Source organism: Stegostoma tigrinum, chromosome 8 (assembly GCF_030684315.1).
Source record: "Stegostoma tigrinum isolate sSteTig4 chromosome 8, sSteTig4.hap1, whole genome shotgun sequence".
Taxonomy (NCBI): domain Eukaryota; kingdom Metazoa; phylum Chordata; class Chondrichthyes; order Orectolobiformes; family Stegostomatidae; genus Stegostoma; species Stegostoma tigrinum.
In genome coordinates, this window is record NC_081361.1 from 75810316 (window position 1) to 75831596 (window position 21281).

At 39.4% G+C, this 21281-nt stretch overlaps 1 protein-coding gene across 5 annotated transcripts in view; it reads right to left on the bottom strand.

Annotated features, from left to right (window-relative positions):
- LOC125456394 (MAP kinase-interacting serine/threonine-protein kinase 1-like) overlaps nt 1–21281 on the bottom strand; it is a 97232-nt gene that overhangs the window by 19015 nt on the left and 56936 nt on the right. For 4 of the 5 annotated variants that reach the window (XM_048539443.1, XM_048539446.1, XM_048539445.2 and 1 more), the window contains 5 exons: nt 18424–18519; nt 15783–15977; nt 12384–12548; nt 11398–11441; nt 9022–9525 (listed from right to left, as the gene is read on the bottom strand). In XM_048539443.1, coding sequence (XP_048395400.1) covers nt 9279–9525; nt 11398–11441; nt 12384–12548; nt 15783–15977; nt 18424–18519 — 747 coding nt within the window. In that variant the 3' untranslated portion in view covers nt 9022–9278. Of the gene's footprint in view, nt 1–9021; nt 9526–11397; nt 11442–12383; nt 12549–15782; nt 15978–18423; nt 18520–21281 lie in introns of those variants that run through there. The other variant, XM_059647992.1, reaches the window with a different exon arrangement.

Sequence of the window (21281 nt, forward strand, 5' to 3'; positions counted from 1 at the left end):
GAACCTCACTGCACTCCCTCAATAGCAAGAATGTCCTTCCTCAAATTTGGAGACCAAAACTGCATACAATACTCCAGGTGCGGTCTCACCAGGGCCCTGTACAGCTGCAGAAGAACCTCTTTGCTCCCATATTCGATTCCTCTTGTTATGAAGGCCAGCATGCCATTAGTTTTCTTCACTGCCTGCTGTACCAGCATGCTTGCTTTCATTAACTGACATACAAGAACACCTAGATCTCGTTGTACTTCCCCTTTACCTAACTTGGCTCCATTTAGATAGTAATCTGCCTTCCTGTTCTTGCCACCAAAGTGGATAACCTCACATTTATCCACATTAAGCTGCATCTGCCATGCATCCGTCCACTCACCTAGCCTGTCCAAGTCACCCTGTATTCTCATAACATCCTCCTCACATTTCACACTGCCACCCAGCTTTGTGTCATCAGCAAATTTGCTAATATTACTTTTAATGCCTTCATCTATATCATTAATGCATATTGTAAACAGCTGCAGTCCCAGCACCAAGCCTTGTGGTACCCCACTGGTCATTGCCTGCCATTCTGAAAGGGACCCATTTATCACTACTCTTTTACTTCCTGTCAGCCAGCCAATTTTCAATCCAAGTCAGCATTTTGCCCCCAATACCATGTGCCCTAATTTACTCACTAATCTCCTATGTGGGGCTTTATCAAAGGCTTTCTGAAAGTCCAGGTACACTACATCCACTGGTTTTCCCTTGTCTATCTTCATAGTTACATCCTCAAAAAATTCCGGAAGATTAGTCAAGCATGATTCCCCTCTGTAAATTCATGCTGACTCTGATCTATCCTGTTACTGCTATCCAAATGAGTCGTAATTTCATCTTTTACAATTGACTCAAGCATCTTTCCCTGACCACTGACATCAGGCTAACCGCTCTACAATTCTTTGTTTTCTCTCCACCTCCCTTCTTGAAAAGTGGGACAACATTAGCCACCCTCCAATCTGCAGAAACTGATCTTGAATCTATAGAACATTGGAAAATGATTACCAAAGCATCCACGATTTCTAGAAACACTTCCTTAAGTACCCTGGGATGCAGACCATCAGGTCCCAGGGACCTATCAGCCTTCAGACCTAACAGTCTATCCAACACCAATTACTGCCTAATATAAATTCTCTTCAGTTCATCCGTTACCCTAGGTCCTTCAGCCACTATTACATTTGTGTAATCAGATGTCAGGGTTAGAAGGTTTGAGCTACAGGGACAGTCTGAATAGGCTTGAGCTATTTTCCCTTGTGTCGGAGGCTGAAGGGTGCCATTTGTAGTGGTATTTTAAATCATGAGGGGCATGGATAGGGTAAATAGACAAGGTCTTTTCCATGGGTAGTGAAGCTCAAAACTAGATTTAAGTTGAGCATTGGTTTAAGTTGAGAGGGGAAAGATGTAAAAGGGACCTAAGAGGTAACTTTATCATTCAGAGGGTGGTGCATGTATGGAATGAGCTGCAAGAGGAAGTAGTGGAGGCTGGTACAATTACAACATTTAAAAGGCATCTGGATGAATTTAAGAGGGCTATGGGCTAAATGGTGGTAAGGGGTCTAGGTTTATTTAGGATATCTGGTCAGCATGGATGAAGGGTCTGTTTATGTGCTGTACATTTACAAGGTTCCCAGCTTCTGTTTTGGGAATGGCTGTATGTAGCATATCTATTGTCATTTTCTTTTCTTAGCTTGGTTATTCCAGGAGTCCACTTTACTGTTAAGAGTCCTTTGGTTACCAAGAGGTAAAAATTCTCTTAGCCAACACACTGGATTGCAAATGATCTCTACTAGAAAGAGATTTTCTTGGCTATGCAACCAGACTTTTCTAAAATTAAATCCTTACTTGCAATCAAATAGACACCTTCAATCTACTTAACCTATAATTAATTTCTTGTTGACACGTCACTTTTTTATTGTTTACCTCTCATGTAACTTGGTCACATGATCATTTGCTGGAGGCCAGATGCTAAACTTAAAACATAAGGAGAAAAACCTGAAGCAACTATAGCTTCAAGATATCATTTTCAGCCAAAGACCACCACATCAGTTTTGGGATTGCAACTACTGGAAGGTTTTGCCATATAATTAATGAAACATAAATCTAGGGTTCAGTGACACCAGAATGGATTGTAGATATAGAAAGAATTGCTGCAAAATCTTTACAAATGTATAAGAAGCTTGTCAATTTTGTGCCTCTGCAACATGGTAATACATTCCCACTCAAGTTTTTTTGACGTCTGCTTTGAGTGCTCCTCAGTTTCAGTGGGAGGGAGAAGAAATATATTTCTTTAGGGTGGGAGGAGAAATATTTCTTTTCAGACCAAACTGATTCCCAAACAGGTTCTGCAATGGAAAATTTGAAGAGATTTGATTCTCTCATCTGTGTAATGAATTTCAAAGCAAGCAGATGCACAGTATTTCAGCTGGCAGCTGATTAATCATCTAATCCAGCTCACTAAAGAATTTTTAACAGTAGATTCACCACTGCATTTTGGGATTCCGCCCATTAATTCCAGCTAATCTTGCAAATAGTGGTCCAAGCAGGAAAATAAGTGGAAAGTTCAAGTCCTGTGCTTGGAACCTGGTTGGTTAATCTGAAGCAATTTCCCTGTGTTTCCTAGATTTCCTAAACCTTGGCCCTTGCTAACCTACTAAGTTTTTTTTCTGGACATATGTTCTTATGAGGAGATAATGCACATTTGTCCATCAGGCAAATCAAGACTGTCAACAACATTTCATAATACTTTAGTTTGGAAACTCAAATATAATGGATTCCCCTGCATGTCAACATCCAGCTCACCCTGTACAAAACAAATCCAGAGCCACAATGATATAGTTTTTGTGCAGGTAAACGCAGATCCTTCAAGTGGTCCTCCCTCTGGACGAATAAACCTAAATCATTAGTCAAGGCTCCAGGCTATGCACACTTATGAATAATACAAAACTATGAAACCAATGATGATTTGAGGAAAATGTAGATCTTTTATATCCACTAAAGTGCAGGGTTAATTAAAGGACACTATTGAACCAGTAATCTCACTTTATTGAAACAAAGCTGAAATCAAACCAAGAACTTTGGGTTATTAAACACATTGTATTTTCATTTGATCTAGGGTAGTTTAATGTGTGATAACATTTCAAAACCATGCAATCTTATGAGAGGCTGATGTGTCTAACTGGCTGTGTTTCCTTACATTCACTTTGTTTTACTACAAACCTGCATTTCTCTGCACTGTATCCAGGCTTTAAGCAAATGCACAGTCAGCAGGCTTATCTCCTGACTGCTTTCAATGCAACTCTGATCAGTTACTGCAAGATATAGATGTTCAGTCATACAAAGTCAAGTAACACAGCCAAATAATCCAGAAGCCTGAGCTAATGAGCTAGATTAAAACAAATCACAGCAATTGGGAAATACAAGTTCAGCTCATTAATCTGGAAATGTTAGCACCAAAAATAATGACCATGGAAGTACAAATCTATCTAGTGTAGTATCCGTTCAGGGAAGGGTATCTACCCTCCTTTCCTACCTTATCTCCTAAATCCCCCTGAAATGGCTAACCAAGTCACTCAGCCATGTCTCAAGGACAATTAGGGAGGGACTTGCTTGTACTAATGATACTAACAGACTGAATTCAGAAAATAAATAACAAGGCAAGTCACTTTTCTTTAATTTTTCATGGGATGAGGTTTGCATTGAAGTATGATAACAATGCTGTATACGGACCAAATGATTTTTTTATTTATTTCATGGGAAGTTGGTGCCACTGGCAAGGACAATATTGTTCCTCATCCCAAATTGCCCTGGAACTGAGTGGCTTGCAGGTAATTTCCAATGAGAAGAGGCAACCACATTGCTGCCAGCCTGAAAAGATAGACCAAGGGATAAGGGACAGTATTGTAACAATGGATAGAAAACTGACAGAGAAGAAACAAGGCATAGGAATGAACGTTTTTGTAACTGGCAGCCTTCGACTAGTAGGGTACCACAAGGATCACTGCTTGGAGCTCAGCAATTCTTTGGAATACAGTAATGATTTGCAGATGACACCATGCTGTGTGGGAGGGTGAACAGTGAAGAGGATGCAGAGATGTTTAAGTGTGATTTGGACAAGTTGAGTGAATGGACAAATGTGCCAGAGCCTGAACCGACAAGCCAGATGGAGAGTCACGCTGCGGGGAGCACGGTGGGCGCGCAGACACGGGTGTTTGAGCGTGCAAGCGAGAGTGGGAGCCACCTCCCTGGCTCCCCTCTTCTTGTGATTTCAGCTGATTCCTGAGTTGGTAGGACTCGTGGGAAGAGACACTTGATCAGTTAGGATTATATTCATTGGATATTAGAAAAATCAAGAAGAATCTTGTAGACACCCATAACAGGAAAATGTTCCTGATAACTGGGGTGTCAAGAACCAAGGGTCACAGTCTAGAGCATTTAGAACTGAGATGAGAAATTTTGTTCATCTAGAAAGTGGTGAGCCTGTGGATCTCTGCCATAGAAAGCAGTTGAGACCAATAAATGGAAAGTTTTCATGAGGAATTAGATACAGCTTTTGGGGTTAAGGGATCAAAGGATAGGGGGAGAAAAATGGGAGTATGGTACTGAGTTGGCTGACCAGCCATGATCGTATTGAATGTGCAGCAGGATTGAATGGCCTGTTCCTTTATCTGGATTGAATGAGGGAGCATTTGGATGTTGTGAAAACTTGCATTCATTTGTAGCCTTAAATTCTATTAAATAGCAGGGAATAAATAGAAAGCTTAAAGATTTTAAGTGGTAACTGCACTTGGGATACCCTTGAATTGCTGTCCTGCTACCACCTGACTGAAGTCTATCCTTTGACCTGACTGGGCGCTACATCCCTTAGAGTTTGAGAAATGGCCATTTGGTTATAACATATGTAATTCATTTGGTGCACAAGCTGTTGGCATATGGTGTAGGAGTTGTGCTGGCTTAGCATGGTGGTGTCAAGCAACATGTCCATTCTGTTGAGTGGTCACTGCTGACAATCATGCCAGCTGCCTGACTTTGCATTTACACTAAATGCATGGTAAGACAAAAGTACTCTCAACCTTTAAGGTCTGAATGACGTGGCATGGCAAGTCAAAGAAGCTCTGATGATCCAAGTACAAATTGAGAAAACACTAAGGAAATAAACGAAGAACATGAGAAACAACATGGTCCGATACACACAATGGGTGCTAGTCCCCAGTGTCCTAGTAACATTACGAGAAAGGTGCCAGTACATTCCAGAGTGCAGCACTGATCTAGAGAACTGCGTTGTTGGACATCTCTCACCCCACTTACAATCATGTGGTGAAGTTAGTCCATGTCTGATGCCACCATCTACTGGATGGTTGGGACCACAGATGTTTGCACATGCTTGCTGCCCATGGAGTTTAACCAGAGATGTTGCAGCTGCTCTCCAAGGTGGTGTGTCAGAGGAGCAAGTGGCAAATTGGAGCAGCCAGGTACTCACTTTTGATTTTCTTGTTAGGAACTGTCAGCATTCAGTTTCTAAGTGCATGGAAAACTGCAGATCAATGAGATGAGCAAATGTACTAGTACAGTTAAATAGGTCTCTTGCGGCTCACTAGCAAAATTTTCACCTTGCTGTTCAAAACGTGGTTGCAGAATCAGACCTTTCCAGTCAGCATTGAAAAATCTCTTTTCCAATCTCACCATATTTTCCTAACTAGCTTACCATTACCTACATTGCTCCGGGTGAGAAAAATTCCATCATTCATTTTGACAGGAAATGACAGTGTTGTCAGGGTTTTAGCAAAGATCTACAGCTCAGGTTGTGGGCGAGGTTGTTGACTTGCTCGGATATTTCATCACCGTGCTAGGTGACATCATCAGTGGAGCCTCTGATGAAGCGATGTTATTCTACCCCACTTGGAATTTATACTGTTTGGGCCATTGTAACGAGTAGTGTCATTTCTGGTTTTCGTCTGTATGGGGTCCAGTTCTAGGTGTGTGTTTGATTGCGTTACAGGTGGAGAGCCATGCCTCTAGGAATTCCCATGCATGTCTATGTTTGGCTTGGGCTACTATGGTTACCTGGTCCCAATTAAACTGGTCTTCATTGTCTTACAAGTTTTAAAGACCCCATTCCCACAACATGCAGAACCAATGTGGTTTACAAAATACCATGCAAAGACTGCTGCAAACACTACATCAGACAGACAGGAAGGAAACTAGCCATGAGAATACATGAACATCAATTAGCAGCAAAACGGCAAGATGAACTTTCCTTAATATCAATATACTTGGACAATGAAGGCCATTAGTTTAACGGAGACAAGTTGATTGTAGTAGCCCAAACCAAAATAAATATCGACATGCGCTGGAATTCCTGGAGGCATGGTTCTCCATCCATAATGCAATCAACAAACACCTAGAATTGGACACCATATACAAACCCATTCAGATCAAAACCGGAAATGACACTACTCACCATAATGGACCAGACAGTAAATTCCAAGCAGAGTAGAATCACATTGCTTCAGAGGTTCCACTGATGACAATGGTGACGAAACATCTGAATGAGAACAAGCCAGCTCGGCAAGCATGTTAACAACCTCAGCATTGTCAAGATTGCACACATTATTGTTCCCCTTAATTGTGATGCTGCAACCATGACCATCAATTATTAAAATTAATTTTCAAAGTTATGGCAGTAGATTGAAAGCACTAGATACAGAAATTTTATCCCATTTCCAACCACCAATGTTTTCATAATCTTACTCCATCTTAGCAGGCACAGAAATCAATTTCTGTTGAAACTCTTCAAGAATGATTGTCAATGAAAGGTGCGCAACATGCTGTGCAGGGAGTAATAAGTGGGCTACAAAGCAACTTAATGTAAATATAGGTAAATGGAGGGGTTTTTTTCATAATGTAAAGGCATTTGTTTTATACAAATAAATTCAGTATTTCAAAGGGCGGTGACAGCTTAGTGCTATCATCATTGGACCATTAATCCAGACACTCAGGTAATGTTCTGGAGACATGGGTTTGAATCCTGCTATGGCATAGCAGATAATGGAATCTGAATTCATCACAAAACAAAATCTGGAATTAAGAGTCTAATAATGACCATGAATCCATTGTCAATTGTCAGAAAAATGCCATCCTTACCTGGTCTGGTCTACATATGACCCCTGACCCAGAGCAATGTGGTTGGGGCTAAACTGCCTTCTGGGCAATTAGGCATGGACAATAAATACTGGTCTGGCCATTGATGCCCTCATCCCATGAATGAGTATCAATACTGAACTGCATTGGTTTGTCTTTTCTCACTGTTGAAATTTTAATGAGTGCTTGAATAGACCGACTTCTAACCAACCTGCTCACAGTTACCCAATGGAATCTCTCCTCCATGAAATGTGATGCTAATTTTCCTGCTTGTTTCTAAATAAACAAAATTAACATTTCGTTAAGTGGTTCAGAGGCAAGAAATACTAGAGAATTTCAGTATTCTGCCATATGGATGCCAATGATGAGAGTGAAACCTAAACATGAATTCATACTTTAGTGCTAACTCCTGGGGAGAGGGAGTTTTCAACAATCCAATCCTCTTGTCACAAGGTCCGGTGTCAGCAAATATTAACTCCACACGGAAGCACTTGATGTTAACAGCTACTGTTTTTGCAAAAATTGCCAAATTAGCTCAGTGGTACAAGTGATACAATTTGACACCATTAGAAGATAGTACACATAATTGAGCAGCTTATACTGGAAGGGATTCATGCAAACGTACAAATTAAGAGCAGGAGAGCCCATCAGGCCCCTGGAGTCTGGTTCTGCCATTCCAGAAGATAAAAGCTGTTTTGATTACTCCTCAATTCCAGCCTGTTCCTCAGAATGTCAAGGTCATAGCAATTATCACACACAATTATAAACACTAATCAACACATACGCTATGATATTCAGTGCTGAATATCATTAACAAAAAAGTTTCTGTGTATTAAGGCACTAAAACAATTTTAAGTATCATTTGGGGAAAAAAATCACATCCTTTCAGAATACAAAAAAAAGTTGCCTATAAAGAGCAGCGTTGAAACGCCAGTCAAAAATGTCTATTGCATTCTTGCAAAACATAAGGTTTGCCATCCTTCATGCTTTTCCTGTGGTAAAAAGAGCTCATTGACCACACATCCACTACTATTTAAAGAAGGCAATAACTCTACAGACAGGTGGAACTTTTCACGTGCAACTGCCAGATGTATTCTTATTTTACCTTTGGCCTAAATGCAAAGTCAGCTTTCTATAAAAGGTGAATGAAACCTTCAGTCCCAGAAGGCCAAACACACATATACTTTGTAATTGTATCTCCAATACAGATTCCCTTAGTCGAAATTAATATGCTGTATTGCTTAAACCTCTCAAGGTAGATATTTGTGCACTATCGAATGACTGAATCCAGGCCTATGGCTGATCTAGAAACAGGAGCAGTTTCAAAGACAACCTAACTTAATTGAAAAGATTAGAAGATGAACTTTATCTTTTTATTTTTCTGGCTTTATGTTCTATGTTCTATGTTTGGTTTATTTTCTGTGTTTAAAGATGGCACTGAAGAGTAGAGACGCTAAAAGGTCTTAGGGTAGTTGTAATAAATACACATTACAATAAATCAAATCAAAGATCTTGATGTAGTTGTTGGGAGTCACAATCTGAAAATTTGCATAATATGCCAAGATGTCAATGTTGGGATGGTTGATGCTCCTAGACTGTTTAAGGCAGACAGACCATGTTGTGTTGGGAGATAAGGGTTGTGACTTGGCAAATGATGTGTAACCTGGATAAATGTAGTGGTTCACATACAAGAAACTTGAACACTCAAAATCTGAAGTAGCAAGTGACCAGCCGTAAGTAAATGCTTTGCAGTAACCTGAAGAGAAATCTCCTTCCTTTTAATGAATCCCTGAATCAAGTTTTATTTATTTTTATCTTTCAGGAAGTTTAATCTAAAGTATTTAAAACATTGGCCAGATGTTAAGATAAAAATAAATATATTTGTAACAATGTACAATGTTTAAAAATATTGTACTATAACCTCTCATTGTACAAAATTATTAAAGTTGGCTGCTATAGGTTGAGCAGGCAAATCATGTTCCTTCTAAATTAAAACTTTGAAGAACTACATAAGTTATGTCCAAAACCACAGAAACAAGGGCAGTCAGGTACTGACTGTTTGACTAGGCCATTACGTCACAGCAGTTCTGTATTGGATAAAATCTATTTGATATATGTCAAGAAGTCCCATCATAGACACTCATTGTTGAGATGGGTAACTGCCACTGAGAGATTTTCTCAGCCTGTGTCTTGGCCCTACGTTTAGCAAGTTTGGAATTGGAAGGAGGGGAAAGCCGCATAGAGCAAACAGTCTTGATGATTGCTTCCTGTTCCCCTCGCATCTCCTCGTCTTGCTGTGAAAGCTGCCTTTTGAAGGCAATGGCTTCTGCAGCAAAATCAGTCAGATCCTTTGTGCTACTGTTTCTGGAGAACAAATAAGATAATTATGTGCTTATAAGCTGGGAAATAATGCCAGTAATTCACTGCATAATATCTTAAAATACATATAAAGCAGTTTAATCACTATAAAAGGATAATACTGTGTAATGCAGCATAAGTTAAGACATTATACTGTAATTACTAAATCCCAGTATTAACTTAATCATACAGTTTGATGTTAACCATTATAAACTAACAGATCAATCAGGTCAACCAGAAAATGTTAAGAAATCTCTACACTTGCACATATTTAACTGTTAAACAGTAGCCTTTTAATAAAGTTAAAAGATAGAAACAGGCTCGAAACTGGACATGCATAAAATCATTACTAATCTGAACAATATCTTTCCCTGTGAATATTTGGAGGAAGTAATGTACAACATACTACTTTCTCTGAGCAGAATTAATGAGATTGATATAAATGAGACAGATTGAAGTCTTAAAAAGATTAAATGAGCTTTAAAACAAAAATCTCCACTAACATGTGGTTATTTTCCCAGGAGGCTAAGAGAAGCTGGGAAGGAATGTCTTTTTTTGGCATTGATGATCACTGTCAAGAGAATCACTGAACGCTATGCCAGTATATTGGAAACAGTCAAGTATGATGCCCATGCTGTCTGACAGGCTGACAGCCAGGTATAGGCAACAACAGTAATTCTAAGGAAGTCACCTAGGATTCAGAAACGGACTACAAACTGGTCATATTTTCAGTTTATGCCAAAGCAGGAGTGTTAGACATCTACAATTAATGGTAGCACCTGGGGTAGTGTTGTAGAACGGAGGGACCTACGGGGGCAGGTACATAATTCTTTAAAGTTTGTGTCACATATAGACAGGGTGGTTTAAAAAGGCATTTGGCATGCTTGTCTTCATTCTCGGTATTTTGACTATAGGAGTTGGGAAGTCATGTTGAGGTTATGCAGGAGATTGGTGAGGCCTCTTCTGGAATACTATGTCCAGTTCTGATCGCCCAATTATAGGAAGGATATTATCAAGCTGGAGAGTTTTCAGAAGCGATATATTAGAATGTTGCCAGTCTGGAAGGTTTGAGCCATAAAGAAAGCCTGGATAGGCTGGGACTTTTTTTAACTGGAGCACCGGAGGTTGACAGGTGACCTGGTAGAAGTTTATAAAGTAATGAGGGGTATAGGTAGAGTTAATGGTAGTTGCCTTTTTCCTAGGATGGGTGTTTCAAGATTACAAGCATATTTCTAAAGGTGAGCGGAGAGAGATTTAAAAAAGGCATAAAAGAGGCAATTTTTCTTTTTAATAAGAGAGGGTGGTTCATGTGTGGAATGAAGATCCCAAGGTCGTGGTTGATGCAGGTACAATTACAACATTTAAGAGACATTTGGATAAGTACACGAATAGGAAAGGTTTGGAGGGATATGGGCTAGGAGCAGGCAAGTGGGGCTAGTTTAGTTTGGCATTATGTTCGGTATGGACTGGTTGGACAAAAGGGTCTGTTTCCATGGTGTATGTCTCTATAGCAGTAAAATTTGTTGACACAGCTCAAATTACAAAATCAGTGGACAAAACATAAAAGTGCAAAAATTGCAAAGGACTGTATATAAGGAGGAAACAATGGACAATACATGTCACTCTTATAAATGACATTAAAGTAATCAAGATTAAATTGAAAGTCAAAAAAGCCAAAAGAATGCGGAACTGTATAACTACACAGTATAAGAAAGAGAATGTCACAACAAAACTGCATGTGGTAGCCAGGTTAAACCAAATAATGTGCATCATATCTTGTTCTAATTTCTAGGATACAGTCAAGTAATGGAGGTACTACAAAGATTCATAAGGTTTTTTGAGTCTGAATTAATAGGAAAAGATTAGAAAGCTTCCTACCTCTGTAATAGTTGTGGTGTAGGCAAACGTCTTTCCGGTGCATTCTATAAAGAGGAGAATTATTACTATTTTCGTTGCAAAAGCATTTTCCTAGACTGTTCTGTTGTAAATTTTGTTAACATCAAAAGGTCATTTCACAAAAGGGGACATGATATTAAATTACTGTGCAGATAAAGTAGCACTTGCAGATGAATGCAAAACCACAAGATTAAATCATTAGAGAATAACTTTTACAACTACAGTACTTAGATTTTTTTTTTAAGCAGTACACTTCAAAACTGACTAATAATATAGATGTGCTTAATGCTTGATTTAGCATAAGGTGATCCCCTCAAAAGTACGTTAGAAACTAAATTACAACAGAATTGAATTCTAATTGTTGAATCAATCTGATCACCACTTCAATGGTCATTAACCAACTGATCAGTCTTGACAACTAACTTAAATGTTTTCATGCAGTAGTAAATGAATTAATGTTTCCAGAAACTAACAAATGTTTTCTTATTAAATAATTAGTTGGTTTACTTGTGATCTCTAGTAATATCTATACCAAAACAAGATGTTTAACAATAAAATGTAGTGAGCATATCTTGCTCTGTATTGTTCCCTTAACTAATTCCAATCCTTTCAACAAACATGAACATATGAAGGTTCAAACGGAAAAGTTTGGATTTCACAAGTGAATTAATCTTTTGTTTTTGCCAGTTACTGAATAACTGATGGTTGGATTGCGCATGTAGCTGCAGCACACATGACTCACATATTGAGCAAGTAGAAAATGCTGCATGATAAATGTAAAAGCTAGGTCTTGACTATATTTTAAGATTTAAAATGGTTTCTCAGTTTCACTGTACTGAAAATCACCAATAAACCAATTAAAAAAAGTGTCTTTGTGATATGACCTTTGGCCAGAAGTGAAACAGCAGCGCATTAAACTATTTAGCTAAACAGTCTCATTCTAATTCAATTTTAGAATGTGTACTTACCCCCTGCACCCAGGGATGCTGAAGAACTTGTCCAGCACTGAGCCTATCCTTTGCATCACGCACCAACAACTTACAAATCAAATCCTTGGCCCCAACAGAGATGTGAGCCCAGTCCTTCTCAGGGAACTCATATTTACCTTCCTGTATGCTCTCAAATAATATGTTCTGTAGGCCAAAGAAAATAATATTCTAATTGCTTGTTGTGCCTTTAACAGAATGTGCCATCAGTAATACCAAAGCTCTGCCAGTGACACACACAGACACAAATTGAATACAGTTTCTGTTATTCCATAATCCAAGCTGTGATACCAATACCTCCAGGGTGGTAAAGGGAACTATGAGCCCTGGTTCAATATCTCATGACTACTCTGTATCTTCAAGATGATATAGTTTAGCTTCAATACCCTGCATTAGGTCACCAAACCTCTCAGTTTAGGCGCAAACAAAGGGACCTACTTTACCAGGTAAAGAGTGTTCTAATAGAACCATAATCCTACTCCAGGTAGGATAGTATGGTGGTTATGTTAGTGGACTAGAAATGTTATATGCAAATTTTCTTGATACTAGAGTTCAAATCCCAAAAAAGCCAGTTGGGGAACTGCCTGGAAGTAGCAGCTGACATCAGTAACAGTCATCTTGGAACTACCAGATTGTCATTAAAACTCAACTGGTTCACTAATACCTTTTTAGGTAAGGAAATCTGCTGTTCATACCTGGTTAACTGAATCCAGGCCCATTGCAACGTGGTAGACTCTCAACTCTCCTCTGTAAAGATGTAGTAAGCCACTCACTTGCATCAAAAACTGTTGTGACAAACTCTAGCAGTTCAGAAAGATGGTTCATCACCACCTTCAAGGGCAATTAGGGACAGGTAAGAAATGCTGGACTTACCACTGACATTTACATCCTCTGACTGAATGGATTCAAAATATCTTTAAGAGATAGAACATTAACATTCAAAGTATTTCCTCTGTGGATTGAGCATGAGGTTATAAAGCTTCTACCAATCAACATGAATGTACAAGAAACTTTACAAGTCATGATGGTACATTAATGAAAATTGTTTAGTGCTTTTAGCCAAAAGCCCGGCTTAATTTAACAGTGCTGTTCTGAGGTGTATTATAATGCTTACCACTTTGTGGCACCATTTCAGATCAGGTGAACTTTACTGATGTTCACTCTCAAGTTAAGGTTAAGGAAGTCAAATTCTAAAGGCAGTGGAAATATCTGAAGGCCTGGTGTAATTCTCAAAGGAAAAGAGCAATTGGAGCACAACATCATCATCCTCCTCCTCCAGGAAAATGTATCAAAAGAAGCTAACACATTTCAGCCAAACTATAATATTGTCAATATTGTGATGGCTCACAGTTCTCTCTTCAATAACTTTTTAAAAATTTCTCCAACAAACATAGCATTAAGACAAGGCTCAAGAGTTAGCAGTACATATTGTCTACACAAGACAATATAAAATTTAAGTGACACAGAACTTTAATAGAAAAAAGAAAGCATGGAATTCACAGTTGGCAAAGTAGTCAAGTGCAACATTAATAGTATCAGGGAAAAGTAGAAAACAATCTTTATTTATAATTGAATCCAATATTTAAATTTAAATTGCTGCAGTACAATATTTAAGTAGGACATCCATAATTTATTAAAGGAACATTTACCTCAAATCCCAAAGTTAGCAAGTTACCCTTGGCCTAAGTTAAGGGGAGGAAAATCGTTAACTCACTCTTATAGCCATAGCTTTTGCTTAAGCGGTGCTTCCTTCTATGCTATTTTTCAAGTTGCAGAACTGAATTTGTTACATACAGCAGTTATAATCCAGTTCCAAGTAGGTACATTCACCTTAAGTCCCTCATTGAGGTTCAAAATTTCTAATTTCCAGGTCAGGTTCAATTCCCCTTCCTTTTCTCAGAAAGGCAATAAATCAGTCAAGTGGAAAGTGCTCACAATAATTAGTCTTCATGATTTATCCAATTGTGTTCCAAGACTGGGATACTAGCAATAATTTCAGTTTAATTTTAGTTTTGTCAAAAATTCCATGAACTGTTTCTTTTCACGTTCTGAGGAAGGGTCACCGGACCTGAAACGTTAACACTCTTTTTCTTTCATAGATGCTGCCAGACCTGCTGGGCTTTTCCGGCAACTTTGCTTTTATTCCTGAATAAATTTCATTTACTTATGCTATTAGATGTTTGAGTTATTCTACTTTTATGCTATCTCAAAATCTTAAATGTGAAAGGACATTTGTCAGTTGAATAATGAGAGAAAAGTGAATCTTAAGATATTGTACCCTAGTGAGAGCTTTTAAATATGATTAACTTTGATTTAGTTATAGTTATAAATACTGCCTTTTAATTTTCTTTAGTCTAATCAATATATTTCTCAGCCTCATGGCAAACAGAAAATCTGTTTGCCTAATTCTGATACCCTAAATAGAGCTGAATAAATATTTTTTAAATTAACTCAGTCCCTTACCCCAGGTAAGATGCTTCATGTGATTTGGGGTTTAACATCTAACAGGACCACCCATCTCCCATGGGGTGATCACCTCAGTTTGTCTGCAAAGGTTCACTTTTTATTGTTGCAGTGTTTTTCTCAATGAGAATCATTTAATCTATTTTTGAATTCTTGTTTCAGAATTTTGTTTGTTTCTTTGAATAACAGTATTGTTTTTCAACAAAAATCACTTGGGAATGCAGGAAAGAACACCAGTAAAGGCAGGAAAAAAAAAACAAATTGAAGACAGGTAATAATAAAACTCTAGTGATCAAATCAGTGAAAACAGGAAATGCAATCTCACGAACTGTCAATAGAATATATGTTGCAATTATACCTCGGTTCTGCGGAAAAATCATTGGACCAAAACTCATGAAGAAAATAGAGAGAAATTATAGAATGTCAGGTCAGGGAGGCTGTTATGAACTTTCCTACAAAAGATACTAGTTAAAAGATGACTCATTTCATGAAGAGAAAAGGGAAATTACAGCACCAAAATAATTAATAAAGAATGTAGCACTGAAACTTATACAACAGGGTATAAGCCTTAACACTGCACAGAATTGGAGCACAAATAGCTAAAGAGGAGTCTGAAGTGACGATTTACAATATTAACAAATCAGAACAGCTTTGGACATTGGCAGTAACAGCTGTTTCCAGGGAAACAAAGTCCTGCAATAATGTGTTGTATAAATCTGATTAGGGTGCTTGAGGACCTGTTTACCAGTTACTGTGACATCTGTACCATTAAACATGAGTGAGAGTATTCATATCTAATATTGTATCATATTTCTGTAGTTCTGAAATCACCTTTAACACATTTCCTCCCCCCACAAATAAAGCATCATTTCCCATTCTTCAATAAATTATCTGCAGATATGTGTCATGCTGTTTTACCCGACAAGCCAGACAGGCCTCGCCTCTGTCCCAGCCGCAGTCTGTTCCACAGTTCCCCACAAAGGGTGGGTTGCCACTCAGCATGATGTACAGTATTACTCCAAGACTCCACAAATCGCAACGCTTGTCGTAAAATGATGCATCCTCGGTGAATGTCTCTACTACTTCAGGAGCCATGTATTCCACAGAACCACACTGAGAACATTAACACAGTTATTCAAAATTAAAGCCCAAAATGGTTGAGCATTATATTCTAATCCAGCTCTCAAAATGAGAATAAGTTCAAGCTTCCCATTAAATATAGACAGAGCTGTAATTTGGAGATGGATAGAAATTATACCTGGCTCCATAAATAACTTTTCCTCAATTATTAAGATTGTGTTAATCAAGTGTCATGCACTTTAGTAATTTTACAAACTATCTGGCAAATTGAAATTATGTAACTAAAAACAAACATACTGCAGAAAAATCTAAACATACCATATTCAATTTGTCAAGAATGTAATTCTTACCTGGAGATGACAAGTGTAATTTAATCATGCATCAATGACTACCAAAGAACTGATAATTCTTACTCCCTGACAGCATCCTATGTTTAGGAAACGTGCCAGCATGAATTTTTACAAACAATTTTACACTTTCACCGGAAACCCTTCTTAGTAAACTAAAGAAAAGATAATGACCCAAATTTTTAGGTGGGAGGCAAAAAACAGCATTAATTGTTCATTACTCTTCCACAAGAAACAATGTGACTCCTTAAACATTTCACAGTAAGCATTCTTTGATATAAGTGTGTAAATCAGGAAGTATAAATTTAAATTAGCTAATTTAATGTCAAATTACGTACAGAAGATAAAATGAGAAAATCAAAGGGATTGAGATAGAGATGAGCCAGAATGGAAAGTTTAGAATCCAACAATAATTAACATCTAGAAGAATTAGAAACGTCACTAAAGATTAATTTCCAATACTAGAGAGGCTGCTCGGCAATAATTGAGACTCAGTCCATCATCAACACTTGAGCAGACAAGTCCTAGGTTTTTCTGGTATATATGATAGGAAATTACCTAGCTTAACATTAACAAATTGAATAGCATGGAGTCTCTTGGAGCCACATCATTATAAAAACATCTGGAGCAACAGCATTATTCAGATAGCAACTTCCTGATTTCTGCATTTGACTCTATGCTTGCCAAATGTCGCTGTCTTGTTTTGTTCTTTGATACAAAATAGGAATACAGGAGTATTGCTGAAAAAACATGCTGTTAAACCTTTTCATCTTGCACCCATCAGAACAGAATCACAAACAAACCAAACATCAAAGGGATCAACAAGTTGTACTGCATGAGAAAAACGAGCATTTTGGTTAGCAAGTGGACTTGCAGTGTGGTTTACCACACAAGCTAGAAGCAACCTATACTTACAGGAAGGGCCCTGTCCTTTGTTAAAGGAAACATCTGTATATTGTTTCAGAGATAGTAGGAGCTACAGACGCTAGAGAATCTGAAATAACAAGGTTTAGAGCTGGATGAACACAGCAGGCCAAGCAGCAGAGGAGCAGGAAGGCTGACGTTTTGGGTCTTCCTGCTCCTCTGACGCTGCTTGGCCTGCTGTGTTCATCCAGCTCTAAACCTTGTTATCTACATACTGTTTTTGTTTTAACGACATACAAAGCTAGGGAAGCAGCCCTTCCCTAAAGCATATCCCATTTCGGTACTTCAGGCAGAGTCAACTTGCCTGGTTTGAATTTAAATAACATTGCAGTTGCCATGCTCTCCATGCTATTGCATCTACCAATCAGTCTACTTGCAATTAATCAACACCTTTGTCACGTAACATAAATTTCTATTCCCTTCGAGATTTGATACTCTTGTAATTCTGTCCGGATAACTTCAAAACAAGGAGCTTTACTACCAGGTTGCTCTTTTCAGTGACACGGTGGCTCAGTGGTTAGTACTGCTGCCTCACAGCGCCAGGGACCCAGGTTTGATTCCACCCTCGTGCGACTGCCTGTGTAGAGTCTGCATATTCTCCTCATGACTGCGGGGTTTTCTCCGGGTGCTCCGGTTTCTTCCCACAGTCCAAAAGGTATGCGGGTTAGATGGATTGACTATGCTAAATTGCCCACAGTGTCACTAATGGGAAATGTAGAAATAGGATAGGGGTGAACCTGGGTGGGATGCTGTTTGGAGGGTCAGTGTGGATTTCCTGGGGCAAATGGCCTGCTTCCATACTGTAGAGATTCTATGATTCTATGATCTGTTCATTGTGAGCCCCAACAGCTTCACTATTAGTACTACCACAACATCTGGGTCAATGTCTCATTTCTGACAGCCTACACAGCAATATTCTACACTAAATTAGAACAACTCTTGCTACTGGACAACCTATCCAAAATGTAATAAATATTTTACAGTTCTCTACTTTCAAAGTTGAGACTAACATCAAAAGCTTTTACCAGAAAATATTTCCAATAAGGAGTACTTATATAGCATGGAGAAAGTTCTCAAATTGGAATTTGAAACAAATCAAAATTACCTTTGAAAGCTCTCAAGAAATGTACTACACAATGACAGAAACAATTGCAGCGGTTGAGTTTGGGAAATGCACTAGAAAAGAAACCATAATCACATTTACATACCGGTGTCATCAGCTCAGGAGTTGAAATTAGAGTACATGCACTGCTCAACTTCACCCCACTGCCAAGATCAAAGTCGCAAATCTTCACCGGGGATATCTAGGGAAAGGAATGAGAAGGGAGAGAGAGGGAGCGTGAACAGCAAAGAGAAGAGCAGGTGGGAGGGAGGGACGGGCAGGCAGACAGAAAAAGTGCAAGTGAGAGGGAGGGATAGTTCAGCAGAAAGAGAGACAGGGGCAGCAGAGAGACAGACATGTATTTACAATCACATTGGCAAGTTCCAGCATGCATTGAGAAGCAACGAGAGTGTAACAAGGTTGTAGATTTCTGCTCAGCGGAACGGCAGTCTGCTAGAATGGGGTCCAAATATTTCAAATTGCTCTTCTACAGCCTCTGTCTCAAAGAAACGGCTCCTTAAATGCCAAGTTTAAGGGCATTTAAATGGTCATTGGATAAACATATGGATAATAATGGAATAGTGTAGGTTAGGAGGGCTTCAGTTTGGTTTCACAGATCGGTGCAACATCGAGGGCCGAAGGGCCTGTGTTGTGCTAGAATGTTCCATATTGCATAATTTCAAACATCTCTTAAAACAAAGTGCCCTCAACTTTATAGATGCTGATATTTATAGCAGAGGAGCATGACATGCAGCCTATCCTGACTGAGCTGGTCAACAAATATATAACTACAACAATCCCATTCCCACCTCTTGACCCATAATTCTGATAGCTAAGACAATGCAACTGAACATCTTAAACAACCAGCATTTCGGGCAGTGTGTTCCAGATTCCTGACGCCCTCTGGGTGAAAAAACAACTTTTCAGTTCTTCTCCTAACCTTCTACCTCTTACCTTCAAAGCTATGTTTTTGGTTGCTGATTCTGTATTAAGGGAAAATATACCTTCCTATCCACCTTAATTGCACTCCTCATAATCATGACCCCTCTCACCTTCAACTCTCCAAAGGAAATAACTTCACCCACCCAGGCTGGTCATCCTCCAGCCTGGTCTACTGTATCCGCTACTCCCAATGTAGCATCCTCTACATTGAGGAGACCAAGCACAGACTTAGAGACCATTTTGTGGAGCATCTGTGCTCTGCACGCAACAAACACCACCATCTTCTCATCGCCAACCATTTTAACTGCCCATCCCACTCCCTTGATGACAAAGACACCACATGCAAACTGGAGGAGCAACACCTCATGTTCCATCTTGGGACCCTACAGCCCGATGACCTAAACATAGAATTCTCCAGTTTTAAAGTCTCCCCACCATGGCCTCATCCCACGTCAAGTTCCCTCTCATCCCCACCTCCTTAGCCTGACACAACCTGTCAATCTTCTTCCCCACCTATCACCCCCTACCCTTTCCACAGACCAATTTCTGTCTGCCTACCTGCATCCAACCTATCACCACCCCACCTACCTTCCCCAGCCCCACTCACCACCCTCCCTACTCCTTAACCCGACACAACCTGTCCATCTTCTCTCCAATCCAGCCGCCCCACCCCATTCAACTAATTAATCCCCACCACTCCCAACCTGCATCCACCTAGCACCATCCCACCTACCTTTGCCCAGCCCCACTCCACCCCCCCCATCCCCATTTATTTCCCAGCTCCTTCCCACTTCCCCGTTCCTGAAGAAGGATCCTGACCCAAAACTGCTCCTCTGATGCTGCCTGGCATCTTTTGTTCCTCCAGCTCCACACAGTCTTGTCTCTGACTCCAGCGTCTGCAGTTCTTGCTATCACCTACCCAGGCTTGCCTTATGCCTTATACCTCACATCATCCAGTCCAGACACCATCCTGTTACTGTATTCTATGCCTTGTTTTATAAAGGCAAACATCCAATATGCTTTAACTACCTTTTCTACCAGCCTTGCAACCTTCAGGGATCTGTGGATATGCACACCAAGGTTTGATCTGCAGTTCTGTCCAGGGGCCTGCCATTTGTAACATAATCCCTTGCCTTGTTAGCCCTTCAAGTGGATTACCACATATATTCAGTTGCCCCTGCCCTGCCGACCTGACTAGTCTGTTGACGTCATCCTGCATCTTATGGCTATCCTCTCATTTTATGAAGTTAACATAATTACGCATAGTCTGCAAAGGACCAGAGGTATATGCCTTGAGGAGCACCACTCCACATCATGGAATGGGGCAAGGCAATGAGTCAGGCCTTGCTAAGCTACAGTCATTACAGGGATTGAACCTGCACCAATAGCATCACTGTGCATCACACACTAGTCATCCACCAACTGAGCTAACAAATCCCCGTAAAAGCCAAAAGAACTGTGGATGCTGTTGAGGGTCACTCGACCAAAAAACGTTAACTGTGATTTCTCTCAACAGATGCTGCCAGACCCGCTGAGCTTTTCCAGCAATTCTATTTTTGTAACAAATCCCCATGTTGTATGAAACCAAAGTACAAATCTCGCCAACAATGGCAAATGACTGACAAAAACTGCAAGAGGAAATGCATTCATCCAGTTGTGAATAAATTGCTACTAAAGATACTGACTGCATGTTTAACTGAAATGCAGCAGCACCATTTTAAGAAGGATTAATTATATGCCTAATTCACCAGAATAATGGATTTATTTCAGTAACTGCTTAGTTAGTAATTGATTTTTCTCCCATTTTTAGCTAAGTGCAAGCTCCAGTCTCCAACCAGTTATCACAGTTCACTGTGTTAAGACAAAAAGATAAGGATTTAAAGAAAACTTTCTCCTGCACAGTAGACAAAATAATTATCATTAAGGTGCGAAACCTCCAGTGATTAATTCAGTCCACTTCATTTTCACTGTTCTGAAATAATTAAACATTTGGTACTCCAAATACAGGACTGAAGTGAAATT